This window comes from Vitis riparia, chromosome 1, assembly GCF_004353265.1.
Source record: "Vitis riparia cultivar Riparia Gloire de Montpellier isolate 1030 chromosome 1, EGFV_Vit.rip_1.0, whole genome shotgun sequence".
Classification (NCBI taxonomy): Eukaryota; Viridiplantae; Streptophyta; class Magnoliopsida; order Vitales; family Vitaceae; genus Vitis; species Vitis riparia.
This window is the reverse complement of record NC_048431.1, coordinates 21,377,098-21,403,168: the sequence shown is the minus strand read 5'-3', so window position 1 is coordinate 21,403,168 and position 26,071 is coordinate 21,377,098. Positions and strand designations below refer to the sequence as shown.

Genomic DNA, 26,071 nt, shown 5'->3' with positions numbered 1-26,071 from the left:
TCCAAACCAGAGAATCTTCCCCTTCTTGCACCCTTACTGTAGAAATGTAACCCAAAAAGCGGTTCACCTCCTCCAACTCCCAATCTTGAAAGGGTCTTCTAAAGTGCACCTCCCAACCCCCGCCTCCACCTTCTTGTCTTCCCCACGGATCAACCACTACTGCAAAATTATTAGCTATAATTCTAAACAGCAAAGGAAAGAAATCTTTTAGCTTAGAGTCTCCTACCCACATATCCCACCAAAATCTGGTTCTTCTTCCATTTCCAATTCGAATCCTAGTTCTAAGAAAGAATTCCTCCCAACCCTTCCTAATGTCTTTCCAAAGGCTCGTCCCATAAGACTTTCTCACCTCTCTAGTGGTCCACCCACCTTGCACCTCCCCAAATTTACCAACAATGACTCTTCTCCAAAAACTCTCCCTTTCTATAGGAAATCTCCGTAGCCATTTTCCGAGCAAAGCATGATTGAAATCCTTCAAGTACCTTAACCCCAACCCTCCATGCCTCTTATCTTTGCAAATAACCACCCATCTTACCAAGTGGATCTTCCTTCTTTCCTCCATATCTCCCCACAAGAACTCCCTTTGAATTTTTTCCAATCTGAGTCTCACTTTCCTTGGGATAACAAAAAGAGACATGAAGTAGATAGGGAGATTTGAGAGTGTGCTCTTTATGAGGGTAAGACGACCTCCCTTAGAGAGATATTGTTTTTTCCACATAGCCAACTTTCTCTTGAATCTTTCTTCTACCCCATCCCAAACTCTACACGACTTGTGGGATGCTCCAAGGGGTAGGCCTAGATAATTCGTAGGGAGATTCCCAACTTTACACCCGAAAACTGCAGCAGCTCTATCCACCTCTTCCATTCTCCCAATTGGAATAATTTCACTTTCTGCAAATTAATTTTTAGGCCCGAGACTACTTCAAAACATATTACAACCCACTTCCAAAAAATCAATTGATTCCTATCATCCTCACAAAAAAGGAGAGTGTCATCAGAAAACAACAGGTGGGAGACTGACACCCCTTCTCCACGTCTTCCCGATGCCTTGAAGCTCCTAATAAAACCATTCTCCTCAGCTCTTGAAATTAAACTACTGAGCGCTTCCATGATCAGCACAAACAAATAATGTGAGAGTGGATCACCCTGCCTAAGGCCTCTAAACGTTGAGAAGAAATCTGTGGGAGTACCATTCACTAAAACTGTCATTCTCACAGTCGATATGCAACAAAAAAATCCATTTACGCCATTTTGGACCAAAACCCATCTTCTCCAAGACTGACATAAGGAACCTCCAGTTTACGTGGTTATAAGCCTTTTCAATGTCCAATTTGCACACTAAGCCTGTCCCAACACTTCTCTTCCTTGAGTCTATCACCTCATTAGCCACCAAAACAGCGTCCAAAATCTACCTCCCTTCCACAAAAGCATTCTGACTATTCGAAACCAATTTTCCCATTACTCCTTTCAACCTATTTGCTAGAACTTTAGCAATAATTTTATAAAGACTCCCCACTAAACTAATTGGTCTATAATATTGCACATCACTAGCCTCCTCTTTCTTCGGGATAAACACTAAGAAGGTTGCATTATGGCTTCGAAAAATCGCATTCTGCGAGTGGAGCTCCTCAAAGACCTACATCACTTCCCCCCCAACAACAGGCCAACAGGACTTCCAGAAAGCCAGCGTAAAGCCATCCGGCCCTGGCGCCTTGTCTCCCCCCCAGATCTAAGAGAGCTCTGAGCACCTCCTCGATCGAGAATTGCCTCTCCAAAATATCATTATCCAAGGAATCAAGAGTATTAAAAAGACCAGACTCCATTTCTGGTCTTCTCACTATGGGGTCCTCAAACATGGCCTTAAAGTAAGACCCAATCCATTCTTTAAGCTCCTCCTCTTTACTCAGCCTAATATCCCTAACTGTTAGGCTACTGATAAAGTTTTCCCTTCTCCTTGCATTAGCCATCCGGTGGAAGAACTTGGTATTGCTATCTCTCTCCTTTAGCCAAAGGGTCCTTGACTTCTGCCTCTAGGAGATTTCTTCGAGGATGGCACAATGATTAAATTCGTCTATGGCTGCCCCTGACTCCTCCTATCTTCCTCAGAGAGAGAGCCAAGTCTTTCTAAATTGTCCCAATATTTTATTTCTCATCTTATGAACATCAATTATGTTTTTAATTTGCTTTCTTTTTCTCTCTTCATGACACATTCAAGAATTTTATTTCTCATCTCATACCTCAAAATGCTCTATCCATTTCTAAAATAAATTTGGAGGAACTTGCTATTTAAAACATATTTACTTTGCATTAAATATAATATTTTTTTTAAAACATATTTAAAAATATTAAAAACAAGTTGAAAACATTTTAAATTTCTAAACATACTTCTATTTTATAAAATATCAAATAATAATTTTTATAAACTATTTTTCAAAACAGTTACGAAATAAGTTGCAAATTATAATGATTTGAACTAAATTGTATTTAAGTTTTTTTTTTTATCTACAAATTTCAATTATAATATTTATCTATTTGATCTCATATTTGAAATCCAATAAAAAAACCCAATTTAAAAAAACTCTATTCAAATTCCCAGAAAGAGAGAGATATGTTATTTCTGATTGATGAAGTCTCTTATCACAAATAATTTGATTGATAAAGTCTCTTATCAAATATGTTATTTATGATTTTAGTCTCTCTCTCTATATATTTTCATATATATGGTAATAAATAAAAGTATATACATAGCATGAGTTTTTGTGAAAAACAAAAAAGGAATGAGAGAAGTTGAATAGGTGTTTATATTTTTAGGGAGCTAATATTTTTTTTAAATATATGGTAAGAATAAAAGTACTAAAATAAATTCTTTCAATTCTATAAAAAATAAATACGCATTTAAAATATCAAATATTCATGACTAGAAAATCAAGAATCATATTCAAATTACCAAATCTTATCGGAATAAGCCTATATTCAATCCCACAAGAGTACAACTCACTTCTACATTGTAAATCTTCAATATTTTCCCTTCACACCCGATGAATTTGTCCCTTGAAAAGACTATCACCGGTACTAAAATAAGAGTATGAAATAGTTAAATTTGTTAGGGTGATAATGGAACAAACCTGCAGTAATTCAAAGAAAAAAACAAGAAAAATTTGAATGGAAGTAAAAAGAGATTCGTTTGTTTGGAGGCTTGCAAATTGCAATGTCCTAAAGACATAATTTTGGCACCCTGTTCTTGATTACAACAATAAAGGGTGTCTGTCTTTCAGGATACAACTCTCTTAACTAATATAAAAAAGACAATCTCCTATTTATATACTTGCAAACCAAGTGTTGCGTCCCCTCCAAAGATTGTGTCTCCTTCATTAGACATGTTCTTTTCATTCACCAATTTTCCAATAATCCCCCACATGACTGAAAGGACTTAGCACATTATTAGAGAAACAGATGAGAATGCATCAGGTAAGGTGTATTTTGGACTTGAACCTACCTTAGTGAATATCCATCGGATTTGCTCGACGACAAAGTGAACTTAAGTCTTGAACTTGTCCGCCTTAGTAGCAGTCAAGACAATAGATATCACACATAACTCATTTAAACACATTTTGGTTTATACGGTTGTGTTCATTTTGGTCCTGAATAGATCCTAACTTCATGAGAGCTTTAGAGAATGAAGCCTTCACATTCTCATAGAAGCGATCCCACTTCTACTCTCATATAGGTAACATCAGTTAAAAGTATTATGCTATACTTTTCTTAGTATAAGATACCAATGACATTAAATGTATAACATACCCTAACCTTCCGTAGACAACACACTTATTTACATATATAGGAATGAGAATAGTGTGTTTTTCTAGCATGATCAACTTTTGCTAGTTGGCCTATTAAACCTAGATCTTGGGATCTCCGGTCAACTAGGTTAGGTTTCCGCCTGAGTCGATCATGTTATAGGATTTAAACCCATTCATCTCGTAGTAACTACAACTTGCTCTCTAGACAGTCCCTTTGTAAGTGGATCTGCTATATTATCTTTTGACTTTACAAAGTCGACAGTGATCACTCCATTCGAGAGCAACTGTTTGATTGTATTATGTCTGCGTCTTATATGCCTTCATTTACCATTATAAACGGCATTTTTAGCCCTTGCTAATGCTGATTGGCTATCACAATGAATACATATGGCCGTTATAGGCTTTGGCCACATTGGAATGTCTTCCAGAAAATTTCGAAGCCATTCATCTTCCTTTCCCGTCTTATCTAATGCTATGACCTTTGATTCCATGGTCGATCGTGCTATACACGTTTGTTTGGAAGACCTCCATGATATTGTTGCTCCACCTAAAGTGAATATATATCCACTTGTTGATTTATATTCCAAACTGTCAGAAATCCAATTGACATCACTAAATCCTTCAATAACAGATGAATACCTTGTGTAATGCAATCCATGCTCAATAGTATGCTTAAGGTATCTTAGTACCCTAACAAGAGCAAACCAATGCTTTTTGGCTGGTTTATTAGTGTATCTTACTAGTCTATTTACAGAATAGGCAATATCAGGTCTAGTACAATTTGTAATGTACATCAGACTTCCAATCACCCTAGAATACTCTAGTTGCGATACACTATCACCCATATTCTTTTTCAATTTACAGTTTGGATCAAAAAGTGTAGCACATGGTTTGCTATCATAATGACCAAACCTTTTGAGCACACTTTCTACACAATGGGATTAGGTAAGAACTTATCCTTCATGATTTTTCTTAACTCTAATACCAAGAATCACATCAACAAGACCTAAGTCTTTCATGTCAAATTTTGATCTTAACATTTTCTTGGTAGAATTCATAATGTTCTTGTTTGTTCCCATTATGAGCATGTCATCTACATATAGACATACTATGACATGTGAGTTATTAATGCTCTTAACATACACACATTTGTCACACTCATTTATCTTGAAACCATTAGATAACATGGTGTGATCAAATTTTTCATGCCATTGTTTGGGTGCTTGCTTTAACCCATAAAGAGACTTAATAAGTCTACAAACTTTATTTTCTTGTCCCTTTACCATAAACCCTTCAGGTTGTTCCATATAAATTTCTTCATCTAAATCTCCATTTAGAAAGGTTGTCTTAACATCCATTTGATGAATTTCAAAATTATGGATGGCAGCTATAGCAATTAACATCCTAATGGATGTAATTCTTGTTACAGGAGAGTAAGTGTCAAAGAAATTTAAACCCTCCTTTTGTCGATATCCTTTAGCTAATAGGCATGCTTTGTACTTGTCAATAGTACCATCAATTCATAGCTTTCTTTTAAATATCCATTTGCAACCAATTGGTTTATTTCCCAAAGGAAGATTAACCAATTCCCAAGTATGATTTTGCATAATGGAATTTATTTCATCATTTACTACTTCTTGCCAATAAGGAGCTTCTGGTGTTGACATAGCTTCTTTATATGTTTGAGGTTCCGCTTCTATCAAGAACGTGATAAAATCAGGTCCAAAAGACGTGCTAGTTCTAGCTCTTTTGCTTCTCCTAGGTTCAACATCATCCCTTTGTTCATGTTGAGTTCTAGGCAAGCTATCATCAATTTTCCTTTTGATGATTTCATTGTGTCTTTCTTTGAAAGGAAATATCTCTTCAAAGAATTCAACATCTATGGATTCCATAATGATATTATTATTAATATCATGAACTTCATATTTGATCACTAGGAATCGATATGCTGAACTATTTGAAGCATATCCAATGAAGACATAATCAATTGTCTTTGGTCCGAGTTTTGTCCGTTTAGGTAACGGAACTTGCACATTTACAAGACACTCCCACACTTTCAGCTTTTTATAGGAAGATAGTTTTCCTTTTCACAACTTATAAGGAGACTTTGATGCTTTCTTATGAGGTATTCTATTTAAAATGGTATTAGTTGTAAGCAATGCTTCCCCCCCACATGTAGTGGGGTAACCCCGAACTATTTAACATAGAATTAACCATATCCTTAAGTGTTCAGTTCTTTCTTTCAGCAATATCGTTTTGTTGTGGTGTATATGGTGTTGTAGTTTGATGCACTATACCATGCAATGCACAAAATTCAGAGAGAGCTGTAGACTCATACTCTCGTCTTCTATCAGACCTTAGCATTTTCAAAGTCTTATTCTTCTGATTTTCAACCTCATTCGTATGTCTTAAAGACATCAATGGTTTCATCTTTGCTATGTAATAAATAAACATAGCAAAATCTGCTATAGTCATCAATAATAGTTATAAAATATTTTATGACACCTCTAGTTGGAGTCATTTTCAAATCACAAAGATCACTATGAACTAATTCAAGTAGTTCACTAGATCTTTCAATTGATTTAAATGGCTTTCTTGCAAACTTTGATTCAACACATATTTCACACTTATGTGTTTTATTAATATTAGATTTAGGCAATAAACCTAAGTTTGTCATCTTATACATGGAACGATAATTAACATGTCCCAACCAACAATGCCATAATTCACAAGACTCAACAATGTAAGCAAAAGACATAAAGCTTTTATTGATAGTTGAAGCAATTACATTGTCATTGAATACATTGAGTTTGAACAAGCCCTCACTTATGCATCCCTTTCCCACAAAGGTTCCACCCTTAGTCAACGCATGTTTGTCACTCTCAAATATAAGTTTAAATCCCTTCTTATTAAGAAGAGAAGCATATACAAGGTTCTTCCTAATTTCAAGTACAAAGAGGGCATCCATTAAGGTGAGTTTCTTCCTTGAAGTGAGATTTAGAACCACATCATCCTTGCCTTCCACCATAGATGAAGAAACATAGCTCATGTAGAGTTTTTCTCCACTTTCAATCTTCTGGAAATTCACAAAGGAATTTCTATTACCACAAATGTGTCGAGTGACTCTAGAATCAATCCTCCAATCCTTAGAGTCCATCACAACATTTGACTCTAAGATTACAACAACAAAATTTTTAGATTCTGCCATGTTTGCTTGACTGATTTTTCAATTTCTTTTAGGTTTCTTCTCATCATTTTTGTACCATCAATCCTTGGCACGATGGCTGGATTTTCCACAATCCCAACAAGTCTCTTTGATCTTCTTATTATCAAGCTTGTTGTTGGTAGGTTTCTTCCTCTTTCCATTGTTGAAGGGAAGTTTTCTCTTCTTGGAGCACTTTCCTTCCACAATATGGGCCTTAGCTTCCATGAATGACTTATCAACAGATTTGTCATTCTTTCTGTTGTCTTCTTCAATCCTAAGCCTTACTATTAAATCCTCCATTGACAATTCCTTACGTTTATGTTTCAAATAGTTCTTAAAGTCTTTCCATGAAGGAGGCAACTATTCAATGATGGAAGCAACTTGAAATGCTTCATTGATCATCATTCCCTTAGCATGGATTTTATTGATGAGGATTTGAAGTTCTTCAATTTCATTAATAACAGTAACAGAATCAATCATTTTGAAATCTAAAAACTTACCAACAATGAATTTCTTTGTTCCAACATCTTCAGTCTTGTACTTCTTCTCAAGTGCCTCCCATAACCCTCTTGTTGTAGTGAATGAAGAGTAGACATTGTAGAGGGAGTCAACCAAGCCATTGCGAATGTAGTTTCTGCATAAGAAGTCTGAATGCTTCTAGGCCTCTATAGCATTGAATGTCTCATTTGTTGGTTGTTCTGATGTTTTGGGGCATTCCTCTTTCAGGACATGAACAAGGTTGAGGGTGGTGAGATAAAAGAGCATTTTTTTGTTGCCACCTTTTAAAGTCATCTCCATTGAATTTATTTGGTTTTTCATGGTGTGTTTCTGCCTTAATAGGAACAGGAACTTTAGTGTTTGGTAAGGTAAAGTCTGACTTGAATGTTTGTTCCATGATCACTAAACAAAATTTTGTCTTTAGATTGTTAGGGTGATGATGGAACAATCCTGCAGTAATTCAAAGAAGAAATAAGAAAAGTTCGAATGGAAGTAAAAAGAGATTCATTTGTTTAGAGGCTCGCAAATTGCAATGTCCTAAAGACAGAATTTTGACACCATGTTCTTGATTGCAACATTAAATGGTGTTTGTCTTTCAGATACAACTCTCTTAACTGATATAAAGAGGGCAATCTCCTATTTATATTCTTGCAAATCAAGTGTTGTGTCCCCTCCAAAGGTTGTCTCATTCATTAGACATGTTCTTTTCATTCACCAATTTTCCAACAAAATTTCTCGAGAAAAATAGAGAATATTAAAACTTTTTTTTCTTTTTTTCCCTCTCAATTTTTTTTTTCAAAAAAGTTGTTGTGGAAGGATATTTATATTAAAAAAGCAAGAACCTAGATTTTGAGTTAAAGTAAAGATAGGATTTCTAATTTTCAAAAAGAAAGAAAAAAAACCTTAAAAATCTAATTTGAGTCCAATAAGGGAAGTGATATTTTGAACCATTAATATAAGAGAATTTTACATTAAAAAATAATTTTAAATTCCTATAAAAATAAGAGTATGTTTGTGGTGATTTTAGAAAGTATTTTTAACTTTTTTAACACTTAAAAATTTTTATTTTTTAAGTATTAGTAAAATTAAAAACACTTACAAGAACAACTGACAAACACACTCTAAAATAATTTATATATAATAACACTAAAAATAATTTATTATCTATTAAATGCATTTTTAAGAAATATTATAAATAATTCTTTAATTTTTAAATTTTGTCAAATATGTAATTTTTTTTAAAATGTTTTTTCATATTATAAGGATTTTTTAATCTTTTTAATTTTATCAAAGGATGACTTCTTTTAGACATTTTTACCCCTTTTATTTTGTTTCCCTCCGAAAGCATTATCATTTTAATTTTGTTTTCCCATCATAACTTTAATCCCAACATAGTCCCTTTCACAGCATATTTTTTTAACTCTTAGTGTAACCTCAAACTTTCCTCATTTCTCATCTCATGAACATCAATTATGTTTTTAATTTGCTTTAACTCTATTCATGACACATTCAAGAATTTTATTTCTCATCTCATACCTCATGATGCTCTATCCATTCCTAAAATAAATTTGGAGGCACTTGTTATTTAAAACGTATTTATTTTGCATTAAATATAATAATAATTTTTAAAATATATTTAAAAATATTAAAAACAAGTTAAAAATATTTTAAATTTCTAAACATACTTTTATTTTATAAAATATTAAATAATAATTTTTTAAAACTATTTTTTAAAACAGTTACAAAATAAGCCGTAAATCAAAACAGTTGCGAAATAAGTGGTAAATTATAATGATTTGAATTAAATTGTATTTAAGTTTTTTTTATCTACAAATTTTAAATATTATAAAAAAAACCCAATTTAAAAAAACTCTATTGGGGGTGGGAAACGGTGGTCCAGAGAGGGCATTTCCGTCATAATTCCGAAAGAAGAAGGGCAAAAGATGAATTTAGAAAAAAAGGCAAAGAAACTCACACACCAGAACACGTGTATAAATACTCAGCTGAAGCAAAATTTTCCCGCCAAATTCTCTGCAAAACCCTAGATCCGCCATGGAGGAGGAGATCATGTTGGAGTTTAAAAAGATAGGATTTTCGTTCCACAAAGAGGAAGAAGAAGAAGTGCTGAAGAAATGTGAGCTCTGTTTTCTCCATTTTCGCCCTGAATCTCATGCTTATTTTCCAAAAACTGTTGTAATGTTCTCTTGGGTATCATCTTCTTGTTCAGGTCTCACGTTTTGTATAAATTACAAGCTCAGCCCGTCCGATCTGGTTTCGAGCTGGGAAGTTTACTATCTCAACAGGTAAGTTCACTATTTTTTTTATTAATTTTAATTATATTCAATTTTCATTGGTATTTTTTATATTACAACCAAACATAAGAAAATCTTTTCCAGGAACCAAACATAACATGAGAGTTTTTGTATCCTATATAAAAGTTACTACTATATTCTGATTTAAAAACAGGAAGAGTATCCAAACAAGCACTAAGCTAATTGGCTTCTGTTTCCTTCAATTTCTTTGCAATCAATAGGCTCTTAACTCATCTTTTTGGTTATTGGAGAGAATTAGATATGGAAAAAATATTTGAAATTGATTGAGACTTAAGAATGGCTTCTTAGTAACGGATTTAATGTCATGGAGTTGGGTCTTACAAATGAGAATTGGAGTTGGAACTGGAGGCTACAATTCCAAGTCTGTAGTTTGGTTGCTTTAAATATAGATAGGTTTTGGATTGCATTTGAATTTCAGAAGCCCCAAGTACAAGATTGATCCTGTAGGACAAGAATAAAATACTTGAATTCCCCATAATTGGACTCCAAATTGAATCTAACACTCTGTAACCAACAAAGCCTAAGCATTTTTTTCTCTTGTTCCTGAGAACCAAATTGACGGTTAAAGGCAGTGAAAAGGCACTGAAATTTCTATATGCTTTACTCTTATCTGAAATATAATTTTGCCACAGGCAACTCGACGAATCAGTTGTTGGAAATGCTCTGATGGATGGGTTTTTACTGCACCTCCAAACTGAGCAGAAAGAAGCAGTTATTAAAGAGGAACCCCATTTGCATATCTATTCAAGTAACGATGTTGATATGTGAGTACTGTACACAGTTTCTAACTTCTCCTCTGTTTATTTATTTATGTTTTATTTTCTTATTTATTTCACATGGCGTGTGGATGCACAAATGGGGCTAAGGCAGTTAGGTTGGATTGAGTTCATACCACTTGGGGCTCATATTGCAATTACTTGGCACATTGCTTCATAGTTCCAACAGACACCTGGAAGAGGATTTTGCTTCTCTTGAACCTATTATATTTCATATATGGTTTTTATGGAAGCTTCAATGGGTTGAACTAGAAACAAAGGAGACATGGAACACATCTCTGTCGATCAACTCTCAGACCCACTTCCTTTCCCCCTTCCTCTTTCTCTCTTTATCCCAATGTTGTTACTATTTGGGTAGTGGTGGACTTCACATGTAGCATGTATGGTTCCATACTGTTTGTTACCTAACTGGAGATTACCTAGATTGTATTACCTGAGTGGTTATGGTAGCATGAAATGAAATAAACTATATTATCTTTGTTAGAGTTTATGTTGTTATTTAGATGGCAGAATCAAGTCCCCACTGTTCCTTTGTTTGCTGTTAACTTTTTGGTCTGAATTTTGCAGTTAATATCAACAACACTTCTTTAGTTCTTATAATGTGAATCACTGGAGAAAAACTTTTCTGTAGGATTTTAAGTGATGAACATGAAGAGATAAAAGAAGATATCCTTGGTACTCCTTCAGACAGATCTGGAAGGCACCATGCTGATCCCTTTGATTCAGCCCAGCGAACAAATGGGAACAGCTCCTCTTATGGAAAACCATCAAACCATGTGACACCATTCGGCAAACGAACAAGCAAGTTTGTAGTGCAATTAACAGTCAATAACCCACCCAGTGCAGAGAATGGAAAAAATGAGAATAAGTTTGAGAATGTTGATGATGATATTATTAGGAGAGTACAACCCAGCAAACGATGTTCCTTGCTAGTTCATGGATCACGGCCTGAACCAGGTTGCAGGTTCATGTATGACAGGATTGAAGACAGGGTATGTGATGCTTCTTATAGCAGAGAATGGATCTAGGTCAACACCATATATATGTGTGTAACGCTAACTTATAATTTTGGTGATTTAGTTTAACTCTCTCGAAAACCGTATCAAAAAACATACGACAGCGCTTGTTGCCACTGGACTGTATGAGGAACCAACAGATCCTACAGTTGCTTCACAGGTAATTTTTTTTTATCGCATTATTTCTCTCTATGGTGTCACTAAGTATTGAAGGTCATAATGTCATTTTGCAACTTTGTTTAAAGTATAGCTTGTAGGCCTTTACATTTTCATGTTTTTATTTAAGATTTGCATGTCAATTGAAGCTGCACATCATGGCATCTGATGGAATCTAATGTTTCAGAAAAGTGTATTTGCAACTGGCATGATCTGTTGTGATGGAGAAGGTCGTTTGAATGAGAAGTCTATCTTGTTGCAAAGCAGGTAGAGAAACCTGCTCTTTCTCTTTATACCGTCCAATAATTCAGTCTACTTCTAGGGGTCAGGATCATAGGAAGATCCTCTCCCTGATGCATCAACCATATCAGCAGATTCATGATCAGGTGGATTTAGAAATGCATGAAATTGTCAACAACATGAAAATAAACTCTTACACATTTAGAGTACTTGACTATATCAATTTTTGAGCAGCAGGAGGAAATGATGTATCTCATAAATGTAAGTCAGATGTATTAAACAATGTGGTCAAAGTTTCCTCTTGACTAGACTGAAAAATGGGGCCTAGATGTGCCTGTTCTTAGGCACATCGATTTTATTTGATCAAGTAATTATGATGAGCTTCATAGATAGAATTGTAGGGCCATACCACATTATGTCTGACATTGCATAAAGCATTCTGGAAGTGCTGCTTACATTCCCTGGTATGAGTAATATGTTTAGCTTTGATGTTATGTACGGGTTTCATAAATTATGTCTGACATTGCATGAAGCAGTCTGGAAGTGCTGCTTACATTGTCAGCTATGAGTAATATGTTTAGCTTTGATGTTATGTATGGGTTTCATAAATCTAAGTTTCTGCAGTGTTCAGCATTCTGGAGGGCAACGGGTACGTCTTGACCTATCAAAATTGAATCAGTTTTCCATATTTCCAGGCCAGGTACGAAAAAAAATGAACTATCATGTTTGTTGATTTATGTTGGAAGTCCTTGTTAGGATTGGATACAAACCTAAAAGGATTGAATTTCTACAGGTGGTGGGCATAGAGGGGCACAATCCCAGTGGACACTGTTTGATTGCATCAAAAATATTAGATTCTATTCCTGTTTCTGCTCCTACTGATGTGGATTTGCATCCTGCAAAGAAGCAGGCTCGGGATGAAGAGTTCCAGTCTGCTGATTTATCCCACAAGCTAGCAGAGCTATCATTGGTGTGCATGCTTCTTTCTAATTGGATAAAATGCAGGCTAAGGATATAGCACAAGTTGTTTTAATGCCTAATTTTTATTGGTTTCTATACCTCATGTATATCATTTTTATTAAATGGTATTAGCATTACTAGTACAGATACAATTAAAGATGTGAGCATTTGGAAAACCTAAGAGTAGCCTCATGGAGTGATGGATTAAGGAAAAGTGATTCGGATAATTTAGACATAATCTGGGAAAACTCATGCCATCATTAATGGAACAGAAAGTTGAAGGGTCTAAAAAGGGGATAAGAAGGTTTGAGAAGTCGTGGATAGAATTAGCAGTAGAGAGTTACTGACTTTTACTGAATGGAAAGGCAAAAGTGGGTTCAGATGTTTGTTCCCAAATGTTTGAACTGGGGCAGTTTCCATGGTACAAAACAAGATATTTCATTTTTCTTTTTCTTTTTCTTTTTTTTTGATACTTTTAGCATGTATTATAAACACCAGGTTTTATGTGCAAGTTGCATGTTCTCATAGCTGTATTCATGATTCCTAACTCAAAAGTTTAGTTGATAGGGGAATAGTATGTGCAACAATGGTTCCTCATTAGGAAACTATGCGACCTCTTTATAGTTGATATATTTACTTTTTTATTTTTTTATTTTTGGAATTTTAACAGATGGTTGCAGCAGGCCCTTTTACCACAACTGACAACTTATTGTTTGAGCCTCTAACAGAGCTTCTAGCATATGCAAGAAGAAAGATGCCTCAGTTGCTTATACTGGTTAGAAGCCAATGTTCTCATTTCAATACTGTCATCAAACATTTTTGTGTGTTTAATTAGAATAAAGAAGTTGCATTTGTTTACTAATTGAACATTTTGTCAGCTGGGACCATTTGTTGATTCTGAACATCCAGAGATTAGGAAAGGAACAGTGGACAGGAGCTTTGATGAAATATTTCATCTGGAAATTCTCAGAAGGGTATCTACTCACACAATGGTTTAATTGTTTTAGCAATTTTTTTTTTTATGTTTCCATGCTTCATCCTCCTTTTTCTTAATATCTTTTTTCCTGTTTTCTATATTCTCTTTTCCAGTTACAAGATTATGTGGAATATATGGGTTCTGCAGCTCGTGTAATTCTTGTGCCATCTATACGAGATGCTAACCATGACTTTGTTTTTCCTCAGGTGATTTTGTTGCTGAATTAAAATAATAATAATAGTAAAGTGTCCCACTTATTCAATTGGCTGACATGAGATTTAACTCCATATGCTTTTATCCTTTCTGCAGCCTGCTTTTAGTATTCATCCACCCGATCTCAAACATCAGGTATTTATGGTTCTTAAGGTTTGCAGAACACATTCTTTGTGGTAATGAAGCAGCTACTGATAATTTCCTCCATATGCAGTCACACCTTTTTAATGAATGTTCCCTGTTCTTATGCAGATAACCAGTCTCACAAATCCAGGGATGTTTGATGCAAATGAGGTTAACACCAACAAACTTTGCTGACAATTTGAGATTATTCATTATTTTATCCATTTATATGTTGTCTGTGCATCTTGTCACTTTTTAAACGTAGTAATGAAATAAAAATTTCATTTTACAATTGCACTTGCCCTTTTTAGAGGGGAGAACCAATGAGCTGGCTTTAGAGTCCATTTGGGAGTGTGAGATCACTTTTAGAAATCCAAACAGTCGCTTGGAGTATTTTTGGACTAACGCATGGTAGATGTTCTTTTTCAAAAATCACTATTTTCAAAACATTTTTTTCATTGGTATCCAAACACTGACCAAATCTCCATAAAATTGTTCTGATAAAAGTGCTCCTCACAATAGCACTACAGGCTAAAATCATTTTTACAAAAATTATTCCCAAATGGTCCTTAATCGGACTAGCAATACTATGGCAGTTCATCTCTATGTGTGTATGAACGAGAATTTGTGTGAGACACAAAATAGACATTCACATACACAAACAAAATAGACATTTTTACAAAAATTATTCCCAAATGGTCCTTAATCTGACTAGCAATACTATGGCAGTTCATCTCTATGTGTGTATAAACAAGAATTAGTGTGAGACACACAAAATAGACATTAACATACACAAACCAAATGCAAGGTTTCAATGCTTTTGCTGATCATTCGGTCCTTACAATTTCACGTGCACTCTTTAAGGAGCATTTTCCATTGTTTTGGATTTCAGGTCAAGGTCGGGTGCTGCACAGTTGATGTTATCAAACAGCTCAGTGGAGAAATGATTTCACGAAATCCTACAGATGGGTCATCCAGGGATCGCATGACTACCATTGCAAACCATATTCTCAGCCAGCGCAGGCATGTTGTAGTTATTCATCTTGTTGGAAAATTTTCACTTGATCCTAGTAGGTTTAAAAAACTAAAAGTATTTTATTTATTTATTTTTGTTTTACACTTTTTGGAAACAGTTTCTATCCTTTATATCCACTGGCGGAAGGCATTCCTCTGGATTTCTCACTTGCTCCAGAAGCTCTTGAGGTCTCTACTATTCCCGATGTTCTCATCCTCCCATCAGATTTGGCTTCTTTTGTAAAGGTAAAGATCAAGCCATTTACCTCCATACCAAATCAAATGTGCCAGAAGATGTGGCAACACATTCAAAAATACATGTACTGCACTGATGATAAATGGATTTAAGTTTATGCAATTCGAGATGATTATAGGAAAACAATTCTTCTGCATCTAAGATCAATCCTTCATTTGCCTCTGGGCACAGGTTCTATCCCTGGGTGGAAGAAATGAAGGGGAAGAGCTAGTGAAGTGCATTTGTGTGAATCCAGGAAGACTGGCCAAGGGTGAAGGTGGGGGTCACTTTGTGGAGCTTAACTACCAAGGGAGTCCAGACAAAACGAGTGCTTCAGTCATCCGCATATAGCCCTTAAACTGCAGTGTGCATTAAAGTGATCCAGGAGCTGTCCTAGAAGATAATAGTTCACGATCCAGAAGAGTTTATCGGATTGACCATTGTTCAAAAAACTCCACACCCTGCAATAGACCATATTGGTCACATGTGCTTCGATTCGGACTTCAGATGATTACAATGAGATAGGGCATATGAGATTGGTGATGATATCAGGGGGGTTTACCCCGACTGTTCTTTTGCTCATGCAAATAATAATTCCTGTCATCAGTTGTATGTTTAACCTAGCCGGTGTACCAATGCAAGTTTTATTTTGTATTCAGCAATTTCTACAATTATCCACCAGAGGAGCATTCTAACACCTTCTCAGTGGGACAGCTGGGGAGGCATGTCACTATTTGTTTATTATATTTACATCTCGGTGTATCTATTCTATATATATATATATATATATATATATATATATATATATATATATATATATATTAGTAAATTTGATGGAATATGTTCCCAAACATATATTGATACATACGGGGATGTGCCCTATCACTATAAACGAATACTGGGTAGTGTTTTCTTAACAAGATTTTATATCTCACCATTTTTACTTTACATAGAAAATATTTTCCTGTACTTCATGAGTGTATCTTCCAATATAATGCCATTGCTACGGATACATGTATTGACAGCATCACCCTTGATTTTCGAGTTTGGATTCAAAACACCTTAATTACAGAGTTTACAGAGTGTATGGTACAAGAGTTGAAAGCCTTAAATCTCCAGTATGAAAAACCTGCAATAATTCTAACTTACTTTCTTCTGCAACTTTTGACCTCTTGTTCTAATCAGCTCCATCCAAAGATTCAGAACCCACAACATGCTACCCAAGATTGCAGCCACCACAACAATCATCCAAGAAATCCACACCAACCTTGGAATCACATTATCAGCTACCCCACTTGAAAAAAAGGCCCCAATCTCATACAAAAACAATGGTCCTAGAATCCCTCTAACTGTAGAATAGAAAGCACAAAAGGGGGGAGACAAGAATTCATAGAATTTGGAAGCAGCGGGCACATCCTCTTTCCGGGCATTGGCTAGGGTCCGTATATTTTGACAAGGACTCGTAGCTTCTGCAAGAACTAGAAGCCCCAGAATCGCCAAAGCTCCATGATTGACCATGTATCGGCATGTTATGAAGACATAGAGGGTTCCTAAATGGTGGCTGATGAAGAGGACATCATTGGGAAAGAACAGCAGGTAGTGCAGAAGGTCCACCAGGAAGTACGCAATGCTGAATTCTAGTACAAAATTTTGAGAAGTAGAGTTTGCAGAAGCGAAACTCCGTGGAGTTTCAGTATCTAGTATTGCATGGATGGCCATGAAAACAGCAGGACTGCCATGGGCCAAAGAGATGAGGCAGCTGGAAGCCTCCAGCCGTTGTTTTTGACCCCAGTTGCGGAAAACTCCGACGTAACCAAAGATATAGACAAGGAGAAAAACCATGAGGAACACAGGAAGGGTTGGGCTGTAAAAACAAACGGTTTCCATGAAGCACCAAAGAGAGAGAGACAGTACTCACAATTGAATCAGGAAGTAGCAAATTATTGGAACTTTAGTATCTTGAGAGGCAGAGAAACATGCTGAGGGCCCCTGTGACGTTTAGGGGCATTTGGAGTTGGGATATGAGAGAGTTGGAGTTGCAAGTTGCAATGGAGATAAAAGAGAAGGCACATGACACTTCAAACATTAGGGATATACCAGACTCCCACCTTTATTATTCGTCATATGCTGCTTTTTGGGATATTCGGATCAGAGGGTCCTGCAAGTTGAAACTTGCAAACCGAAGCTTATCTATTAATAATTGATATACAAACTTTTGCTATAACAAGTTTCACATTCCTTTTGCCATACGAAATCTGTGCTGAGAGTGAGACAAAGACATCTATTCTATTTTTTTTTTTAAATAAAACTACTTGCGTTTTATTAAAAAGGTAAATACTATATTACTATTACACAAATATTGAAAAATAAGAAAATAATAAAAAAAATTGAAACACAGAAGAAAGTACTTATGTAAAAACATGCTTGGAAGAATTTAGCTAGAAACATTCCATTTCTTTCGACGATTAGATGCAAGGAAAAGCCAAAATTTCAAGTTAGTCAATTTCCCACTTGAGAGATTTTCCGTGCCATTAAATTTTCCACAATGCCAGAAGCAGCCTGAAAAATAGGCTGCATTCTACACTGTTTGGTTTCGTTAAACATGCCTGAAATTCTATGAAACTTACCTCACTAGTCCTTTTATTGTTTACAATGAGCAAAAAAACGAAAGAAAAAATGGGGGAAAACTGCCTAAAACACGGCTATACTTAATTAAGCCATGAAATACAGTACCACTGCCACTAGTCCTCTGAATCTCAGATGCTTCATTTGGACTTCAACCAAGTGAGATAGATTGCTGACCTACATCACCATTCCTCCATCGATAGTGAACACCTGCGATAGAAATCATTGACCTAACTAAGCAACTAGGTTGGTTGAAACAGGAGTGAAAAGGCAAAGTTGTGACACAGGCTTGGCCCCATATGAGCCACACTTTTTAACCAATGAGTTGCAGAAACATGTGATTTTGTGTCAGCATACAATGGAGCCAAGACCATGAGGTTTGTCAGTTGGAACTTGCAGCCAAAGAAAAAAAGGAAGAAATATGAAAATGAAATAGAATCTGGAACCTGTCCAGTAATGTAACTGGCTGCAGGATCGAGGGCCAAAAACTCCACCAGTCCAGCAACTTCTTCTGGTTGGCCATACCTTCCTGAATTCACAATAAGGATAATAACGATTATTAACTATGTGATCTACTTATCACATATTTCTCAACTATTTCAGGCAGTCCACAACTTTATGATAATAATTTAAAATTAATGATCATTATTCTGGGGCCTTAGCTCCACTGCCCTCATCCAACTTTTTCAATTATAAACCTGAACCAATTTTGTCATTAAGTAATAAAGATTACAATGATAGTATTAGTGTGTAATGCCTTGAGCCTAAGCATATTTTTTTCCAAATCTACTTATTCCATATTTTGTGAAGATTTCAGGATACCTTTGGTGGAGCTACTGCTTAAACAACAAGAGAAATTTTATACTTTTTCTAGAGCCTTGACATGGGTGAAAACCCTACATCTGATTCATCACAAAATAATCATCTTATTAAACCTTCTGATTCATGGACCACTAAAATTGGCAAGACTTGGTACCACCTTAAGCAAATTGCAATGGCATAGAAAAATTTACTTGTAAGATGGAAGCAAATATTAACAGAAGAAAAATTGAAACAAAATGCCCAAGAAAATAAATAAAACTTCTTTATCTCTCACCTAAGGGGATGGTTTCCAAGATTTTCTTCTCAATTTCTTCCCCAAGCTTAGCAGTCATATCTGATGCAATGAACCCAGGGGCAACAGCATTAACCTGAAAGAAAATGCATTGATAAGAACTGATTTTCATCTACTAGCATTAGCAGCATCTTGCAGTGTATGTAACTACTGGAGCAAAAAAAAGGGAAAATGATTCCCGGAAACTGACATTAATGTTTCTGCCAGCATACTCCTTTGCAACAGTCTTTGTAAGGCCAATTACTCCTGCCTTTGCAGCGCTGTAATTAGCTTGCCCAACATTGCCAACCAGACCAACAACTGATGCTATATTAATTATCCTTCCCTGTGAATTCGGCAGGACCAAGCCAGAGGATTGGATTAGAGAAAAGATATCAAAATATCCACATAAATCAAAATCTCCCCCTCCAAGTGTATTAAAAAATAATACAATATTCAAAACTTTTCTTTTCTTTCTTTTGGTAAGAAAATTGTTAGCTATTAAAGATTTGATAGCATCTGGAACTTTTAATATTTAACATGTACCTAAAAGAATACATTTAAAAGGCAGGCCAGGGATACAAAGTGTGTGTGCATGTTAGCCAAGCCAATTGGGAGTTAGGTAAATAATCCAATCAAAATGATGCATTGGAGATAAACCCACAATTTCTGTGTGCTTCTTTGGAGATATTATGGAGCTACACCACTTGTATGATTGAAATTATTGTATATAACAAGGGTAGTTTCATTACATGACAAACTAAACTCCAAGTTCAAGATGCTAATCCAAGAAAGGAAGGAGGCTCAACCCTCAGCTCAAATGGTTGATTTCCAATTGACAAAGTTACAAACCAGTCAGATTAACAGAACCCAAGAATAATAAAAAAATAGAACTTTGAGATGGGAGTACAGGTTACCTTTCTCTTCTTCATCATAATTTTAGCTGCTGCCTGAAAAAGACATACAGCATCATTTACAAAAAAGAAAATTCAACCATATGCTTATGTAAATTGTCAGGTCTTCAAAAAACATACACACCTGTGTGCAGAGGAATACACCTGTGAGATTCAAATTAATGACCTCCTGCCATTGTGGTGTCTTCATTCTCATCAACAACCCATCCCGAGTAATTCCTGAAACCATAGTAGATCAGTTAGTGGACAAAGTTTGAAACTAGTAAGCTACAAAAAAAAGGAGGTCAAGTTTCAACAACCTGCATTGTTTATCAATATATCAACTGTTCCCCATGCATCAACTGCCTGTAGATATGAAAAAAAAATTCGTGAAGTGCACCACAATCAGCATATGACATTAAACAAAATCAGCAGATGGAACATTTGCTCACAGCTTTAATCATTGCTTCCACATCAGCCTCTTTTGAAACGTCTCCTCCAAAAGTAATAGCTTGACCACCACATGCCTCGATCTGAAAGGAAGAGTTGAATAAACTATCAATAATGGTTTTTATTTTGCAATTTGAGTAGCCTAAACATCACTACCTAAATAACCATAAGAAATGAAATAACAGATACAGAGAGTAAATAGAACCCAAAATCACAAAGGCAACCAGGTGGTTAATTTAATGAAGGCATTGCAATAAACAGACAACTCTTGAATAGGAACTAAAAAGCACAACTCCAAATTAAACAATGAATCACCATAAACAAGTTGTTTCCAGGAGGAATGCAAGACATCAGACACAGACATCATACATGAATCACCATAACCAAGAGCAAACACTTTCATGCAGTCACAGTGTACCATCAGAAATCACCAAATGTAAAAATTGAACAATCAAACATAAGAAACTTCTCATTTTTGGCCATCTGCTTGGCCCCTAGATTCCTTACAACCAAAAGACAATAGCAACACGCAAGCATGGATATGCATATTGAGATACATACTTTTATATTATCAAATTTCTAATTCATTAAAATTAAAAAAGGCGGAAGCTTTAATGAAAGTTTGAGATTAGAAGAAGACATCACACTTTGTATTTGTAGTGTCACAACAGCCAGAAGAGCACGAGACTTACAGCTTTTAAGAAATAAGATGATTCTGGAAGATTAAAAAAGATCACTTTACATGCACTCAAGGTCTGTGTTTTCAGGATAACTTTCATATTTCCAGAAAGAAATAATAAACTCATATGTTTACTTTTTCAATCTTTTAACATAGCAATAGAATCTCCCAGAGAGGATGCCTGTCAAGTGGGGTGATCATCTTTCCATGATAGGGACAACAAGGTCTTATTCCTCCCTTAAATCTATACATGGGAAAGAATAAAACCAAGATAGGAGTAGAATTGAAAAACAGCATGGTAGTGGCATTTAATACTTATATATGTCACTTGAGTAACCAGTATTGCCATGAATCAAGTAGAATCTATGACAAATTTATTATGTGGAAATTCAAGTGTTCTTCCAAGGATATATTCAATGATCAACATCAAGGGCAGAGAAGCAGTATGCAATAGAAGTTGTTAATTACCATTTAAAGAAAATCACCCTGGAAAAATATTAAATGCCTAGCACCAGAGGAAAATTTTGGACAAGGATATTTAAATGGATGATATCATTCACCTCCTTGGAAACTTCTTCAGCTTCCCTTGATGACCTAGCATAGTTAACCAAGACCTGCAATAGAACAATTAATACCATGATTATCATTGGAAGATCAAAAAGAAAATGTGAAACAACTCCATTATTCACAAGGACATTTTCTGTGTAGTTTGAACAGGAATTGTGCATGGCAGTTTACAGAGCACTACACTGCATGTATGCACAATCTAGTAAAAGAAATAATTTTTTTTCTCAAAATCAGCAGAGATATAGTGATTTCCTTCGATGTGAACATTTAGGAAAAAAAAAATCTGGAAAAATTCTGATATGGTACCTACTGCTCTTTCATCTTTTCCAATTAATTACTAACAAGACAAGGAAAAAAATTCAGGTAAAAAATTTATTCATGGCAGCAGAAAACAACAAATGTGAAAATAAGTGATCAATGGCCATCCCAAATTCCTAAAATTATTGTGAGCTAAAGGAAGTGAACTAAGACCTTACAACCAGCTTTCCCCAAGGCCAATGCAATTGCTTTTCCGATTCCTCTAGAAGCTCCAGTCACAACAACAACAGGGGCTTCCACGGTTTGTGCTGCTTCAGCACTTGCTTGTTCAACAGTGGCAACCTGAGCTCTTACACCTGCATGTGCCATGCCATCAATGAGATCTGCATTATTGAATAAGATGGTGACTGAATAAACAGAAAGCAAATATCCTGTAACCATGATTGCATTCTTCAAAATGTTTTCTGCTAATGTTTCTAAGCATCATGCACACCCAAACATAAATGCTAACATGTTTGCTCTAACAACACATTAAATAAAGGAAAAACACCAAAATATCTCAAGTCATCATGATTGTTAAAGGAGTATTGCTAGATTCACTGAAAAGTCTCTCTGAAATGCATCCCCGTGAGAACACTGGAAATAGAGGCCCTTGATTTTGTAAAAATTACTAACCATGCAAATGTCTGTAGGGTATCAGACCGACAAACATGTTTTGTTCACAAATGATTTTCTTTGCTAAAATTAACTCATCTCAACCCAACTCAAAAATGCTATATATCCAACAACTTGGGTCAGCTATATGAACCCTGTTTCACTATTCAGCTCTATTTCCAGTCGGATCCTCAACCAATCCTTGACAATTACACCTAGTCTCTCCACCTCATACACATCCTATTTGGCCTCCTCGTTTTTCACCTTCAGTTTGACCAAGGAAATCACCAAAAAAAAAAAAAAAAAATTAAAATTATAGTAACATTCCCCACAACAATCCTTCAGATTCCTTCCCCTAATTATGATAGAGGATTACTCCAAAAATCCCCAATTTATCCCAAAATTTAAAAGAAAACTATTTTCACCACATATCTCCAAATTCACAGAATCACAGTTGAGTATAAAAAAATATATTGTTCATAAGTTCAGAATATTTCTCGAATGACATCATATTTTTCGGAGTATTTAGCATCCACTGTCTTCCGACAATCAAATTCGCCATTCGATTTTCTCTATATTTACCTGACATTACCAGAATTCCAGCCATTCAATGTCAAACAATTCCAGAATCACAAGTTCATCACTAAGACTACACAACCAACTCGCCTCCAATTGCCATGCCAAACACAAATCACCGATTTAATATCCAGACAATATCAAATTCACCATTAAATCATTAACATCCACAATGAGAATACAAACACCAACATCAACCGCATATAAAAAGAACGTAAAAATAATAACTAAAAGCTTCGAACAAAAGTGGATACCGGAAGAAGCAAACGAACTCCTCGATCTGCACTGAAGGCCAATCGAAGCTCGGAGCTGAGCGGATCCAATTCCGCCAGAAACCGGAGAGCAATGCTGAAAGGTTGCAACTCGTCGATCGGCGGAACCTCCAGGCTTCGCGACAACTCCTCCGGTGGATTTGAACGTGATGACGGCGGATCCGGCAGCAGCAGCCATGAGAGCGACGGCGAGGATCCCGAGCGATAAATTTGAAGAAAGGGAGCCAAAAGTGAAGAGTGTTTTGAGAAATGAAGAAAAACGCTTTGGGTTTTTATAAAGCAAAAACAAAGTGAACGTGTGTTCTGTTGTTTTAGCTTCGGGAACTCCGCGGAGAGTGAGAGTCGCGATGAAAGCAAAGCCCGGCTTCGGATTGGTATTTCAAAGGGGTCTGGTTTAGGATCTAATTACCATGCAGCCATTGAATTTGAGTTAAGTGGTGGGAAGAGGGAATTGGGGGTGAGTGGCAAAATTGCAATAATGGACAGTGTGCATTTGTTTCCTGGGATTTTGTTCACCATTAATAGCAGGAACTTAGGATGGTCCGCCCACCTAAGTCGCATCTACTTTCCTAACACAAGTCATTATTTTTCTTCTGTTTTTTTATTCCTTTTTAAAAAAATTTCCTTTTATTTTTCTGAAAATAATTTTTTTTTTACCTCTTTTCTCGCCATAATTCAACTTTTTTTTTTTTAACGTGAAATTACATTTTTCATAGTATTTTTAGAATTTATAGAATTTAGGCCTATCATTAATTGAAAAAGTTATCAATTCACAATTTAATAATTAATTAATAATCACTAACAATTCATGTTAGGTAGATTGTGTCATTGTTGTATCAAACCTTAAATATTTTACTACATAACTCGATCCAAACTTGATACGAAAAAAAAATTTAATTCACAATTAAATAATCAATCGATGATTACTAATAATTCATGTTAAGTAGATTGTGTTAGTATATCAAACCCTAAATATTTTACTGCATAACTCAATCCAAACCCGACACAAACACGATTAATAATAATGTCAAAAACATAAATCCAAATACTACATAATTATTAAACATATCATGTAACTCATTTAATAATCAGGTTATCGTATTTCATAATTAAGTTGAGTTAGATCTTATATATATCTGTATGATTAATGTCACAATCAAATATGTTTGTAACTCTACTAAGACAAATTTAAAATAAGATAAATATGAGTTAAATGATTTAAAAATGTAATTATGTTGATAACAAGATTATTAAAATAGTTTTTGAAAATTATTTTTTTAAAACTATTTTTTTATGTTTTGTAGAACAAATATTTGTTTGGAACTAGAAATATTTTTAACTTATTTTTTATGTTTTAAAAATAATTTCTATATATAGTACTTTAATTTTAATTATTCTTCATATTTATATAATTACTTTTTAAAACGTCATTAATTCAAGAAAATTAAAATTTTTGTGCTCTTAAAATTATTAGACTTAATTTGCATGTCAAGAATCATAAACAAACACAATATCATCTAAACATTCTACAAAACAAAGAAACTTCATCATTTCATGTACAAACTTCGCAATAATTCACTCCTTCCTCTTCATTCATAGTCACCCTCCTCGTCTTCCACCAACACATTCATTGTTTCTTCTATCATTAGTTTTGGAATTTAACAATCCTGTTATTTTCTTGCAATCTCCTTAGTTTTCTTGATTTCTTCATTGTATTCAAAAGCTTCATTTCTTTTTCTTCATTCGATTCACCCTTATGCATAATAAGATTATACCATACACATGTGACACCTCTATGTGCCTCGCCTCCAATGCTCTCTTTGGATACTTATCTTCTTTATTTCACCTCCTTCCAATCTAGAAATTCCATCTATTTCAAATCAGAGAAAAGAAGAAGAAGAAAAAAAGACTGATTTTCATGTAATTTGATTTTCTCATTGTTGAATATCAAACCACTTACCATTCCTTGCCTAAATAGACTATGTTTGGTTTTTGGGACAATTAATATCTTCATCGTCTTCCCTCTCATCAATCCATGGCCATCCTCTTTTTCCCCCAATCCCTCCATTGTTTCTTCTACCACAAGTTTTGGCACGATAGCTTGTTAGTTCTTAGCATTTAACAATGGGGTTTCTAATCCACATGCTAAGAATGAAAGCTCTTGTTCTCTTCCTACACCTCCCTACTTTCCTTGATTTCTTCACTGCATTTAGAAGTTTCATGCCTTGTTCTTCATTCAATTCACCCCCTTTGCATAACAAGATGATGTTGTAAACATATGATGCCTCCATGTGCCCCATTTCCATTGCTCTCTTTAGATATTCTCCTCCTAATTCCACATTCTTCTGATCTATTTCAAACAAGAAAAATAATTAAAGAAAATTTGATTTTCATGCTGCCTAATTATCTCATTCTTGAAAATTAAAATACTTACAATTCCTTGTCCATATAAAGCTTCC

The 26,071-nt window shown here is 35.1% G+C and overlaps 3 protein-coding genes across 4 annotated transcripts; 1 reads left to right on the top strand and 2 right to left on the bottom strand.

The window, feature by feature from the left end:
- Positions 1 to 9,511: 9,511 nt before the first annotated feature.
- LOC117925192 (DNA polymerase alpha subunit B) lies at positions 9,512 to 16,320 on the top strand. Its single transcript, XM_034844160.1, has 16 exons — positions 9,512 to 9,637; positions 9,731 to 9,806; positions 10,469 to 10,600; positions 11,244 to 11,604; positions 11,693 to 11,788; positions 11,972 to 12,051; positions 12,649 to 12,724; positions 12,818 to 12,994; positions 13,655 to 13,759; positions 13,863 to 13,958; positions 14,074 to 14,166; positions 14,270 to 14,308; positions 14,426 to 14,467; positions 15,189 to 15,319; positions 15,430 to 15,556; positions 15,738 to 16,320. The coding sequence occupies exons 1-16, from the start codon at positions 9,556 to 9,558 to the stop codon at positions 15,894 to 15,896; spliced, it is 1,872 nt and encodes a 623-aa protein (XP_034700051.1). The 5' UTR covers positions 9,512 to 9,555; the 3' UTR covers positions 15,897 to 16,320.
- Positions 16,321 to 16,587: 267 nt separating this feature from the next.
- On the bottom strand, positions 16,588 to 17,796 carry LOC117925124 (TLC domain-containing protein At5g14285-like). The gene has a single exon (XM_034844035.1). It carries the CDS (start codon positions 17,430 to 17,432, stop codon positions 16,686 to 16,688), a length of 747 nt encoding a protein of 248 aa, XP_034699926.1. The 5' UTR covers positions 17,433 to 17,796; the 3' UTR covers positions 16,588 to 16,685.
- Positions 17,797 to 18,022: 226 nt separating this feature from the next.
- LOC117920970 (3-oxoacyl-[acyl-carrier-protein] reductase 4-like) lies at positions 18,023 to 23,934 on the bottom strand. 2 transcript variants are annotated; one of them, XM_034838732.1, is made up of 11 exons: positions 23,595 to 23,934; positions 22,324 to 22,493; positions 21,846 to 21,899; positions 20,609 to 20,689; positions 20,477 to 20,522; positions 20,302 to 20,396; positions 20,181 to 20,213; positions 19,475 to 19,609; positions 19,267 to 19,360; positions 18,617 to 18,699; positions 18,023 to 18,380 (listed from the first exon to the last, which is right to left on the bottom strand). In XM_034838732.1, the coding sequence occupies exons 1-11, from the start codon at positions 23,788 to 23,790 to the stop codon at positions 18,348 to 18,350; spliced, it is 1,020 nt and encodes a 339-aa protein (XP_034694623.1). In that variant the 5' UTR covers positions 23,791 to 23,934; the 3' UTR covers positions 18,023 to 18,347. The 2 variants fall into 2 exon arrangements, with proteins under 2 accessions (XP_034694623.1, XP_034694701.1); XM_034838810.1 differs by having other exon boundaries at positions 22,324 to 22,466; positions 23,595 to 23,932.
- Between the last annotated feature and the right edge of the window lie 2,137 nt (positions 23,935 to 26,071).